The 13072-nt window shown below is 47.7% G+C and overlaps 1 protein-coding gene across 7 annotated transcripts in view; it reads left to right on the top strand.

Annotated features, from left to right (window-relative positions):
• Nucleotides 1-13072, top strand: part of MGAT3 (beta-1,4-mannosyl-glycoprotein 4-beta-N-acetylglucosaminyltransferase) — a 64028-nt gene that overhangs the window by 18011 nt on the left and 32945 nt on the right. The window contains exons 1-2 of one of the 7 annotated variants that reach the window (XM_008179297.4): nt 8316-8603; nt 9276-9383. The exons of 2 other annotated variants lie outside the window; for them this stretch is intronic. In XM_008179297.4, coding sequence (XP_008177519.1) covers nt 9382-9383 — 2 coding nt within the window. In that variant the 5' untranslated portion in view covers nt 8316-8603; nt 9276-9381. Of the gene's footprint in view, nt 1-8315; nt 8604-9275; nt 9384-11021; nt 11145-11539; nt 11562-12289; nt 12401-13072 lie in introns of those variants that run through there. 4 more of the 7 variants (XM_005302525.5, XM_042843535.2, XM_042843536.2 and 1 more) reach the window with 4 other exon arrangements.

Raw genomic sequence — 13072 nt, 5'->3', positions numbered from 1 at the left:
CTGTCTGCTGTAATGTTCCTTTGTTTGCAATTGTGTCTGATGATTTTTCCATTGAAAGTCTTGGGAAAGAGCAAGGCTAGACTATGGAGCCATTATTCCAAGTCCATATAGTTACATTATTCCTTAAATATTAGCTGTCCATACATCTCACAATTATAAAGAGTCTTGATAAGTCACAAGCTTTTTATAGATATCTTACATGTAACTGTGAAGTTGCACTCTATATGATTTTATGAAAGTATTCTGATGAGTGTGACTATAATGTAACTAAAATATGCTTCATGCAAAAGGTACCTTGTAAGGTATCATTACAAAGCTTATAATCTACTGAGTGAGGTCATCCTATTTGTATAAATGTATCACTCTGAAACTAGAAATATGAAATATAACTGAGGGCCTATTGTAATTATGCAAAGTGTGAGCCATTAATGGTGGTTTGGAATCTTGATGGCTCCCATTAACCAGGACAATTGTCTGTAGATGGCTCTGTTTTACTTGTAAGGCTTCCTGTATAAGTGTGTGCTAGCAAGTGGGTAATGAAGTCTTACAGTGACATGTGATCATGTCACCTGAACTGGAATCCATCTTTAACCTGGTACTTTTCCATTGAGAAGGAAGGGTGGGAATCCAGAGAGGGATAAAGGATTCCCACCTTATGCAAAAGATATATAAGTGGGTGGAACAGAACAAAAGGGGCTGCAACCATGAGAAAGCCCCTAGCTACCACCTGAGCTGGAACAACGGCTGTACCAGGGGAAAGGATTGTGCCCAGACTAGGAAGGCATCCAGTCTATGACAGAAGCTTATTGAAACATCTCTGAGGGTGAGATTTTATCTGTATTCAGTTTTCTTACTGGATTAGGCATAGGCTTGCGTGTTTTATTTTATTTTGCTTGGTAATTCACTTTGTTCTGTCTGCTGTTTCTTGGAACCACTTAAATCCAACTTTCTGTATTTAATACAATCACTTTTTACTTATTAATTAACCCAGAGTATGTATAAATGCCTGGAGAGTGGGGCAAACAGCTGTGCATATCTCTCTATCAGTGTTATGGAGGGCGAATTTATGAGTTTATCCTGTATAAGCTTTATACAGGGTAAAATGGACTTATTTGGGGTTTGGACCCCATTGGGAGTTGGACATCTGAGTGTTAAAGACAGGAACACTTCTTAAGCTGCTTTCAATTAAGCCTACAGCTGTTAGGGGATGTGATTCAGACCTGGGTCTGGGTTTGCACCAGGCTAGCGAGTCTGGCTCAAACCAGGCAGGGTGCTGGAGTCCCAAGCTGGCAGCCAAAGCAGGGGCAGAAGTAGTCTTGGCTCATCAGTTGGCAGCCACAAGGGGGTAACCTGTCACAGTTACCTGTTATGGATAAATACCCTGCAATACATGTGTTTGGTGTAGTGAGTTTGTCAGATCTGAGATGATCTGTTTGCAAAGAACAGGGGACCCTTTACCAAGGAGTCTCTGTGTCACAGGTGGGGTAGGTGGCTTTCCACCCTTGATCTTGGGGGGGAGCCTCAAAGCTGCTCTAACTTGTACCAGCAGTATTAGCTTTTGATCACTAGGGTTCGGTGTGCACCAGTCACATTCTCAAATGCTCCTACATGGGGGGAACAGTGGCAGGAGAAGAGGGCATGCATGGGGCAGGGATCCGCAGCATGGGGCAGGGATCTCTAGCAGGAGGGTCTCTGCCGATTGAAGTCACTAAAAACAGGATTGGGGACTTCAACAGCAGAGTCCAGGGAAGGGGTAGGGACGGTTTTATGGCCTGCAGCATGCAGGGGGTCAGACCAGATGATCATAATGGTCCCTTCTGACCTTAAAGTCTATGAGTCTGAGTATGCCATAGAGACAGCTAGGCCTACACCACCAGGCAATTCCCCGTTCTATCACTTTTGCATTCTTCTGGCACCATAAAAGGAACTGAGTGGGGCCACAGAATTGGCCCTCAGTCTCCACAGCTAATATAAAAAAGCAAGTTAATATTTTTACTTCAAAGACTTGCACCAGACCAGGGGTGGGAGGTGTCTCTCACTGATGAAGAGATGGACAATGTCTAGCAGCGGTGCGTCTCCGAAATGCTATAGTGCTAACAACAGGAGAGAGAGGAAGGCCCTGAAAGAATGATGCAGACATGGTGAATGCTTGCTTAAACTTCTGTCGGGAATTTGCTTTATTTAGCTATGCTGTTACTCAGTGTGTTCGAGATGAACGGGCTGGTCTACACCGGGGGGACTGTCGATCTCAGGCAACTTCAGCTACGTGAATAAGGTAGCTGAAGTCGACATATTTAGATCTACTTACTGCGGTGTGTTGATGGGAGACGCTCTCCCATCGATTCCCCTTGCGCTTCTTGTTGAGTCGACGCTAGAGTGATCGGCAGTCGATTTATCACGTCTATATTAGACACAATAAATCGACAGCCCCCCCCCCCCGCTAGATCGATCACTGCCAGTCGATCCGGCTGGTAGTGTAGACAAGCCCAAAGAAAACACCTTCTGCTCTCTAGGAAGGGGCAGACGGGGGTTGTCATGGGATAAGAGGGAAGGTCCTTTCATGGACTGGTAACTGGTTAAAAGATAGGAAACAAAGGGTAGGAATAAATGGTCAGTTTTCAGAATGGAGAGAGGTAAATAGTGGTGTCCCTCAGGGGTCTGTACTGGGATCAGGCCTATTTAACATATTCATAAATGATCTAGAAAAAGGGGTAAACAGTGAGGTGGCAAAATTTGCAGATAATACAAAATTAATCAAAATAGTTAAATCCCAAGATGACTGCGAAGAGCTACAAAAGGATCTCACAAAACTGGGTGACTGGGCAACAAAATGGCAGATGAAATTCAATGTTGATAAATGCAAAGTAATACACATTGGAAAACATAATCCCAACTATACATATAAAATGATGGGGTCTAAATTAGCTGTTACCACTCAAGAAAGAGATCTTGGAGTCATTGTGGATAGTTCTCTGAAAACATCCGCTCAATGTGCAGTAGGAGTCAAAAAAGTTAACAGAATGTTAGGAATTAGTAAGAAAGTGATAGATAATAAAACAGAAAATATCATATTGCCTCTATATAAATCTCTGGTATGCCCACATCTTCAATACTGCGTGCCGATGTAGTCACCCCATCTCAAAAAAGATATATTGGAATTGGGATAGGTTCAGAAAAGGACAACAAAAATTATTAGGGGTATGGAACAGCTTCCGTATGAGGTGAGATTAATAAGACTGGGATTTTTCAGTTTGGAAAAGACACCACTAAGCAGGGATATGATTGAGGTCTATAAAATCATGACTGTTGTGGAGAAAGTAAATAAGGAAGTGTTATTTATCCCTTCATATAACACAAGAACTAGGGGTCACCAAATGAAATTAATAGGCAGCAGGTTTAAAACAAACAAAAGGAAGTATTTTCTTCACACAACGCACAGTCAACCTGTGGAACTCCTTGCCAGAGGATTTTGTGAAGGCTAAGACTAAAACAGGGTTCAAAAAAGAACTAGATAAATTCATGGAGGATAGGTCCATCAATAGCTATTAGCCAGGATGGGCAGGGATGATGTCCCTAGCCTCTGTTTACTAGAAGCTGGAAATGGGGGACAATGAATTGATCACTTGATGATTACCTGTTCTGTTCATTCCCTCTGAAGCACCTGGCATTGGCCACTGTCAGAAGACAGGATATTGGGCTAGATGGACCTTTGGTCTGACCCAGTATGGCCTTCTTATGGGTTAAGACACACATCTGATCTGGAGCACTCAGTCAAAATGAAAAGACCATATCTGTGACTAAGGTCTGTAAAGCACAGGGGGAAATCTTGAGAGAAAGGATGGTGCAGTGATTAGATTACTAGCCTGAGACTTCCTTATTTACAATTCTCTCCTCTTCTACGACTTCCTGACTGTAGTAGGAAGAGAGCCTGGGACAAAAGCCCCAGAGGCCTGGTATAAGGCAGGACCTGCTCACAGAATCTGGCATGAACTGACCCCAAAGTCTGACTGGTATTACCAGGGAATTTGTTTACCCAATCTGTAGTTACTATGCAACCTAATTTTTTTTACCAATTTGTTTCTTGTGGGGATTTTCAGGGAGGGGTTAAGGGGGTTTCCTAGCTCATGTTAGATGAGGGGTTTTCTGTCATGTTAGATCGCATTTCCTACAGAGGACAGCTTACTTACTTACCAGATCAGTAGTCGGGGGTCACCAGTGTAGTTAGGTGTGTGTGTTCTCTCTGTGTGCTGTCTCAGCTCTGCGCAGACAGCCGGCACAGCAGACCTCAAGTAAATTGTCCAATGACCACAAGATTTGTTAAGGTGCAAAGGCACCCGGCTAGGTTAATTGTCAACGAAGCACGGTAATAGCACCTGGCAGACTCTACGAGGTTACTAAGACATGTATGCCAGTGACAATGGACGCAGCTCAGTGAATGGCGGGATTTTCCATTTCCCCCCCTCGGCTGGCCAGAGATACTCCCTCTGAGATACCTCTTTATACCCTGATAAAAGCAAGTTACGTACTGCCTCTGACATACTTAGTTACTGCCCCTACTGCTAGTTATCACCCATCACCTTGTACATGTCCATCAAAACATCTCTATTACGAACTGTCATCCTGACCTTATCTTTTAGAAGGGGTCAGTGTGTTCCTGTTATCCTTGGGGAATGTTATGTATCATCCTTAATATCGGGATGTTCTGGTACCACTTAATATCAAGATGTGTTTGCATGAGTACTGTGGGCTTAGCACTTCTTAGAAATGTGTATTTCTGCAATATTCAGCCCTGTTCTTGCCAGATTCTGAGAGCGGGTCCTGCCTTATACCAGGCCTCGTGGCTTATGTCTCAGGCTCTCTTCCTACTACAACCTTCAACGAGCCATGTAGATTTCCTCTGCTGTAGTACCCCATATGTAAAACAGGGATAGTAGCAAGGGGGTATTGTGAGGATAAATGCATTTCAGATTGTGAGGCACTCAGACTGTCTGGTAATGGGGACCAGATAAGTGCCATAGATAGATAGTCTAGTGATTATGAGGGAATGGTTACTAGGAGCCTGGGACCACATGAATTTCTGAATAAGGTCCTGCTGAATGTGAGTTAAAGGTAACAGAATCTGGCTCAGCCTTTTCTCTCTTCAGGAGATTTTAAACAAACACCTGAACCACACACCCCACCCACAGCCTTTCTGGATGCAATAGGACATATTTCTGTCTCAAGTGTTGTGGCTGGCTTTAATGTCCATAAAAGTTTGTAATCTCATGAGTAGTGTGGCTATGTAGTCTGGAAAGTAGTCTTGTTCTGTACATTGTTGATCTTCTTCAGCCAGTCAGAGGATAGAGTTCTGTGTGCTGCGCACAGTCTCCAAAACAGTTCCTGATGCTGCTGTCATGCGAGCATGAGTGTCAAGGCATCACTTCATTTATGTCCTTCTGATGGGATCCATCAATTTTCCCCACCACCAATCACAGCCATCCAACACAGAAAAGTTTGGGGTTGGATGGCTCTGCCGATTGGGGATGAGACACGGAGCCTTACACCTGCAGGTTGTCTGTTGCAGTCTATCCCGAAGTTAATAGTAACTCATGAATGCCACCATCTGATAGGCCAGTGAATGCCCATGTGAAATGAATTTGTGCTCTCTGTCCATTCCTACTGGGATTTATATTTGCATAGTTGAAATCACCAACACGAGCAGGACTAACTGGTATCACTTTTTAGCAAAAGAGCAATCGAGGATTAAATGAAAGGACCATGAAAACTGACTCCCCTCTGCCTTCCTAGAGGTGATTCCTCCAAACCAAAGGCTGAAGCTCTTAGCTCAGAATCCATATGTGTAGAAAGCTTGCACTCCTGCTACCCATGATGTATCTGTGCTGTGCATGAAGGATCAAATCCTCAGTCAATATAGAATGACTTCAATTTACCACCATCGTTTCAGGGTCTCACTCAGAGATTCCAGCCACAAGACCTGTCAACCCAGCACCTTTCAGCAGCACCAATTCACTTAACATGAAGCAGCATATTTCCAGATGGAGGGTTTTTTATGGTGTGGGTTTTTTTTGTTTGCCTCCCCCACTTCAAGTATTCCCTCTAAGCAAAGGCTCCTTGTTTTTCAGCTCATCCACTTTGTGATGAAGAGTTTTAATATTCTGGAAGATTTGTGTCAATATGGCATTGTATTCTGCCACAGTATTACCTAAATAATTTTATATATAATCATAAATATTACCTAAATGCAGTTCTAATTCCTGGAGCTCACTTTCTCCCTTTCTCTTTTGTAACATTTCTTTCTTTTTCTCTTTTGTAAAATTGTAAAAGCACCTTTAAATTGAAGTTTCATTTGCATCTGTTTACTGTAATCACCACAGTTGGGTGGTGGGGTTGTCACCCTTTCACTTACATTGTCCATTTATCTATCTGCAATCTGAGACTCTCTAGATCTTGCCTTTAAATCTCTGGCTCTTAACTGCATTTCTCTGGGAAGCATTTTGTGATGCTGGGTATGAAGGATCTTCCATAAAAAGACACTCTTATTTATCATCAGAACAAAATTGGCTCATGGGTTTTTTATCTATCTATGTGCATTTATCAGCGTGCTATTTAGTAACTTCCCAAGAAAACAGGAGCAGGTAGTTCACCAAATTCAGCCTCCTCTCTCCCTCTCTGTCTCTTTTTTTTTTTCAACACTTCCCCCCACTCCTTTAACAATAAGGAGGGTGTTTGATATGAGTGCCTTGTTTTGTTTTTCAGGTACTGTTTATCTAAAGTAATGTAAAACCATAGAGGAAGAATGTGCCCTCGTTTTCTCCCAAGTTCACTTTCACCTGACCTTTAACTATTTTTCAGTTGCAAGAGGCAAGATTACATTCTTACATTCTGATTTTGGGGTTTTTTTTGCCCCCCCCCCCCAAAAAAAGTCACCATGACAAGGGAGAAAAAAGTAGAGGAAGCAGAATCTTGTGTTTAAATCACAAGACTGCAAGTCAGCAAAGCATGTTAAATTTGTCATAAACTTCTTGTTTACGGTTGGCCAAGTCCATTAGCTTATCTGTGTTTCATCTTACCCCTCTATAAAATGGAAATAATAATACAGTATATGATAAATAACCTCCTTACAGGCCTGGGGAGAGACCTAATTTGTTATGGGCCTATAAAAGGAGGATGCCTTAAAAGCAGAGAGTATTATTATACTGCATGGAAAATTGTTGGCATGATCTGTGTTTCATGGATTCTATTTAGGTTAGCAATTCCTTGGGGACCAGGACTCTCTTTTCATTGTTTATATGCACAATGTCCAGCACTATGCAACCCTGATTCCTGCCTGAGCCTTGTAGGTGCTACCGCAACACAAGTAATGCGTACTCACTGCATTTAGAGTTGGTGAAGCCCTACTAGGTCATTGCAAACTCCTTCCTCGCCCCCTGTCAGTACCAGATGGTTCCCTATAGTATATTCCAGGTGCAGGCAGGTGCCCTGAGACAGCTGCTGCCCCCATCGCCCCAATCCCTTTTCTTGGGGGGTGTGCTTGGTGTATTCTTTCGGCTTGTACTAATGGCTGCTCATTTAAGGCACTCCCCAAAGCCCACCCATCAGTCTCCTCCTTCCACCCCTCCCTCCTCTGTCTTCTCTCCCTCACCCCGCAGTTCCAAACACAAGGCATTCCTTTGTATTCCCTTCCATTGCAGAGGGAGAAGGGAGCAGAGACAGCGCAAAGCTCTTTCCGATTGCTAGGAGTGGGTGGGCTTTGTTCAAACGCAAAACCACCCACCCAAGGAGCTGCCACTACCTGTAGTTTTAATCTCCCAGCCCCCCCCCCCCCCCCCCCAGCTCAAGGGCTGTGTGTGCTGGTGATGATCGTGACTGGGTGACTTCATTCCACCACCATGATCTGGTCTTCACACCCTTCGGGGCGGCGGGGAGGGAGGAGGGCTTCTCTTTGAAGAGGAGTGCGGAAGCGGGTTGGATGATGGTTTTGGTGCTAGATTTGGGGGAGCGGGAGCCCTGAGGGCAGGGTGCTGAGCTGATGGACGCGCGCACACACACACACACACACACACACACACACACACACGGCTTTGAGTGACTTGCTGCAGACAGCAGAGACCTGCCAAATGTTGCCAGCAGAGGGAAGGAGAGACACTCTTCCCAAGCTGATCTCTGCGGCGCGCTAGGACTCGGATCCCTCCCTTTGGCCGCGGGACTGGTTCAGGGGCCGGGGGGGGAGGGGTGTTGTTATTATTATTCATTTTATTTTCTTGGCTGGCCGCTGCTGGCTTCCTCTGCTCTCCCATCCCCGCTCAGCTTCCCCCGCCCCAAGCAGCGCACCCTCCCGCCCTCCCCCCGCGCGCGTCCTCCTGCTCTTCCTGGGCTGCCCCCTGCGCAGAGAAGCGGCTGCCGCTGGGGGTGGCGGGTGGCAGGGGCGCCGCGATCGGAGCAGCGAGGGAGGGAGGCTGGGGCTGAGCCATGCCGGGGGGCGGCTGTTGGAACCAGGGATGGGGCGAGAGGCTGCCGCGGATCCCAGCATCTCCCCGCCGGGGGCCCAGGAAACAGAAGAGCCGCCGCCGCCGCTGCTGAGAGCCAGCAAAGGGGGGCGATGGGTGAGTGACAGACGCCCCCCGTCTCCTCCCCCCACTGCTAACCACCCCCGGCCTCCCGGTGCATCCCACCGCCTCTCCTTCTCATGCCCACCATCCTCCCCGCTCCTAGCTGCCCTCTCCTCTCCCCTTCCCCCAGCATCCGTCCTCCCGCTTTCGCTCTCCTCATCTGCCCTATCACCTTCTCCTACATCCCTCTCCTTCCCCATCCCGCCTTCCCCTCGTTCCCCTTCTGTCATCCCTTCCCTCCTGTACCCTCTTCCCTGCTCCCTCTCCTCTCCTCCCTCCTTTCACCCTTCCCCATCACCCTTCCCCTCTCCTCCTGACCGCTCCTGCATCCCCTTTGGCCCCCGCACCCACCCCCAATCTGCCCTCCCCCCCCCTTTGTGCGTATGTGTTGGCAGGAGGTGGGGGGAAAGTTTAAAGGGCTGATCTTGAAAAATGAGCAATTTAGAGCAGGGGGAAAGGGGCTGGGAAGTTGTTTGTTCACATGGGGGCTGGGAGGTTACAACTGGCCTAGTCTCTGTCCAAATTGGGCCAGCTCCTAGTTCCAGCATCCCTGCTCCCGCCTCACTACCTATGCAGGAGTCCCGGGGTGGAGGTGAGGGCTTTACAATCCCTCTTGCTCAGCTTTTAGTCTTTCATTTTCTTTCCCTTTATATGTGTGTCCTACAGCCCCTACCCCAAGAACAGCTGTAGCTTCTGCAAGGTGAAGGAGGAAATCGCAGGCCCCCCCTCCCCCAAAGCATCCATAGAAGCAAAGCAACCTGTGTCTGCAAGAATGTACAGTGAAAATGTCTTATATAGGCTGTCAGCGAGAAAGATGCTTCCCCCTCAAATACCCGATAATCCCACGCAACAAAGTGTCAGTGATGGGGAGACAGAAGAATATGTCACAACTCCCTTAGCCATCTCTCTGCCACCCCCACAAAACACAGCCACACCAAGTGAGGAGGGGAGCCTGCAGCCCAGGCACTGCAGCAGGAGGCCCATCTGCTGCCCGTGCTCTCTGTGCCAGGAGGGTACTGACTGTGCATGTGTGCCAGCCCTGCAGCATGCTCTAGGGAGGAAAAGGAGTATATGAGCGGGGGATGGGAAGGAATATAAAAAATAGATAATCAAACATCAACTCCCCTCAGTCCCCATGTCAGATTGATATAATCCCCTATCAAGGGCTGAGCACAAAGGGACGTGGGCTCTGAGTCCCTCCCCAATTCTATAGGGCTGCTGGTAATGCCTGGGGATTTGTTAGCTATAAATCTCTCTATATTTGTTGTAAAGCAGTGTATGTGTGTGTGTGCAATTTTACCATCGCGAGATCTGTTTCTCCACACAAGCTCGACAAAGGTGATGGGGGACAGAGTGTGTGCTGCAGCTGCAGACCTGCTGAGACGGCTCGCAGAGATGAGACAGAAAGAGGGGCAAAGCAGGAGGGATGGAGACAGTACTGAGCTCTGTCAGACTGTGTTTTTATCAAGGGGTTTCTGGTGACAACACTCGAGAGCAGAACTTGGGTCACCAGAAAGTCCTTCCACATCTCCCAGAGCAGAACTCAGGTTACCAGGATCTCACCCTTGGGAGCGGAGCTTGAGTCATTAGGAAAACTGACCCCAAAAAGAGCAAAGCTTTGGTCACTGAGACTCCCCTTCAGAGAATGGCACTCCGGTCACCAGCAAACCTCCGCACCAGAGCATGAATTCAAATCACCCCAAACACCCACTACTACTGCTGCTAGGAGCATCGCTTGAATCACCAGGAACCGCCCAGTCCTGTGAGCAGATCTCCAGTCATCATAGACTCCCACCCTGGACTGCAGAGCTTGAGTCATCACAAATCCCCATCTTCAGGAATGGGGCTGAAGTCACTTTAGCTGGAACTCCCCCCCACCCCACCCCAACAAGAGTTCGTGTTATCTGAGTCCCTCCCTCAAAACTGGTGCTTGAGTCAACTCTGAGCACCTCTTCCATCCCCCAAGAAAAATCACTTGTAATTCCCTGTGGATGGAGCCTGAGTCACTACCAGCTTCTAAGAGCAGAGCTCAAGGCAACCTAGGACCCAAAATCAGAGCTCAAGACAGCTGAGACCCACATCCTGTGAGGGGAGCTCAAACCAATGGAAACCTCACTCAAGAGCTCACCTCCAGAGTCCCCACTCCTGAAACAGAAAATAGTGAGTGTGGGGACATATTTTTAAACCAGGATTAGACAAAAGCAGTCCTCTGGGTCTGTTTCTGGGGATCCCCTGATTTTCCCCTCCTTTACATCCTTACAAACATCCTTTAGGCACGGAAGTAATCCCTGTCCTTATAAACAACAGACAGGGAATGAAACCTTGAGTCTAACGGCTGGGCATCACAGAGTTCCTGCTCCAATCTTTGGTTCTGCCTCTCCACCCTGAGATGGTTTTGCAGTAGTGAAGGGAAATCAGCTGCAGGTGTGAGACTCCCTCCTGCAAGGATGCTCTGCTGTACCTGCATAGCTGGGTGTTAATCCTTTGGATGTACAAGAGACCCTGCTGGAGACAGAATGCCCATCACCAATAGAGGTGAGAGATCCTGACCTGGGGCAGGTGAATGCCTGAAGGCCGGCTCCTAATGTGGTGACCTAGTTGCACTTTGGGCCATTTTGACTGCAGTTTCAAAGCTTAGCCGTGGCCTCTTCCTCACAGCAAATGTCAGTAAGGTTGGAAGAAGAAATAGTTCCCTGTGCTGTATGAAGTGACTTTCTGAGCAATGCAATCAAGAAGAGTTGGTCTAAACTGGGGAACGGTGTGTGTGTGTGTGTGTGTTCAGGGCAGGCCCACAGTCATTCGGGGTCTGCCAGGAGTTTTGAAATAGGGGCCTTTGTGCCCTGCACAGGACTGTGAAAACTACACCAACTTTGTGGCACTTCTTCTGAAGATCCCTGTGGAACTGAATCTTCCCTGTGGCTGCAGAGTCAGTGGATACCTATCACTAGCCAGGTGTGCATGGGTTTGTGTGACTGGACTGGTCATTTGTGTGGACAGTGTACATGTGAGGTTTGTGTTCATTGTGCGTGTGTGGTATTGTGTCTTTGTGAGCACTTGTGCCTGTTTGTGTAGTGGGTGCATGCATTGTGCCTTTATGCATGTCTGGGTGTGTATTGTGTGCCTGGGGCAGGTATATCTGGGCAAAGACTGGAGTGTCCAATAATGCATGCGTTTACAGTGTGTTTTCATGTTCAGGGTGTGCATTTGTATGTATGTTTTAAGTCTGCAAGCCCACGTGGTGTCTCCGTGTGGCTGAGCGTACAGCACGTGTTCACAATTGTGTATAAAAGTGTAGTTGTGCATAGGCAGTGTGTGAAGCACACACTGGTACACGCAACTCTCTCTTTCTCTCTCCCACTCCTGCATTAATTTGTTAGCCAGGCAATAAACTCTGCATTGGGGTAGGCTTCTCCGCACCCTGTGCCTGGATTTCTTGCTATTCTGAGAATAGCAACTTTAAGATAAGTGCACCTTCCTTCCTCCCCTCCCCAAATGATGTCTGTCTTCTCCCCCGCATCAGAGCAGAGGGAGGGAAAAGGGAGTGTGGTGGCGCTGGGCAGGGCGAGGGAGCTTGTGCCAGCATTCACCAAGGCTGGTTAGATTGTAAATGGGGTTCTTTGCTCTGAAATGAGCCCTTTGTACTTTGTTGGAATCAGTGACCCAATCAGAAAGGGATGTGGCTGGAGGAGGAGGAGGAGGTAGCGCTGAAGAAGACTGGTACAGCTGACATTAACTCCAGGGCAGGAAGCGAAGGGGAAGATCGTGAATTACCAACTGGTGCAGGAACCTGGGTAATTTCTCTGAATCAGTCCAGGTGCCTCAAAGGGCCTGTCTATATTTCGAGCTTCCTGAGGTCACTGCATGTAGTGGGGGATAGGCGAGCCCCTCTCCACCCCCAGCTTGGCTGGCCCCTCAGCTCATCCCTTGCACTATTCATCCTGCTGACAGGGTGCAGTCTCCAAATGGTTGGGGGCTCAGCAGGGTGCATTTAGCAATGAGAGGGTTAATCTGAAGTCAGGGAATATGGGGGTAGGGGCGTGTGCAATGCAGCTAGCTATGCAGGTGTGTGCTAAATGTTTTCCATCCGGCATTCACTTTGGAGGCGGGTGGCACTGACAGAACCATTCAGCATGGGGTGGGGAAGGAGTCCCCCTCCGATGGGACGAGCAGGCAGTGCTGAGGAACACTGACAGAACGGCATGGAGGGGTTACAATGGAATCATGGGCAGCGTTCCAGTTTAGGGTTGTGGTGCATTGACAGAGAGCGGCGTGAGAGTGCCTGTAGGAGGAGGTGCTGCACGCCGGGATTGTGGTGCATTGGCAGAGCTGTGTAGCAGCTCAGGACCAGAAGAGTAGTGGTCGATAGAGCTGTGACGGGCCCCCTCCCTATGGCAGAAGGAGATGGGGTTGTGTTGGAATTGTGGTGTAGTGATGCATTTCCTGAGAAAATAGAACTGGATTTC

This window comes from Chrysemys picta, chromosome 1 (assembly GCF_011386835.1).
Source record: "Chrysemys picta bellii isolate R12L10 chromosome 1, ASM1138683v2, whole genome shotgun sequence".
Taxonomy (NCBI): domain Eukaryota; kingdom Metazoa; phylum Chordata; order Testudines; family Emydidae; genus Chrysemys; species Chrysemys picta.
Note: the sequence above shows the minus strand (reverse complement) of the source record. Positions and strands in the feature narration are given on the sequence as shown.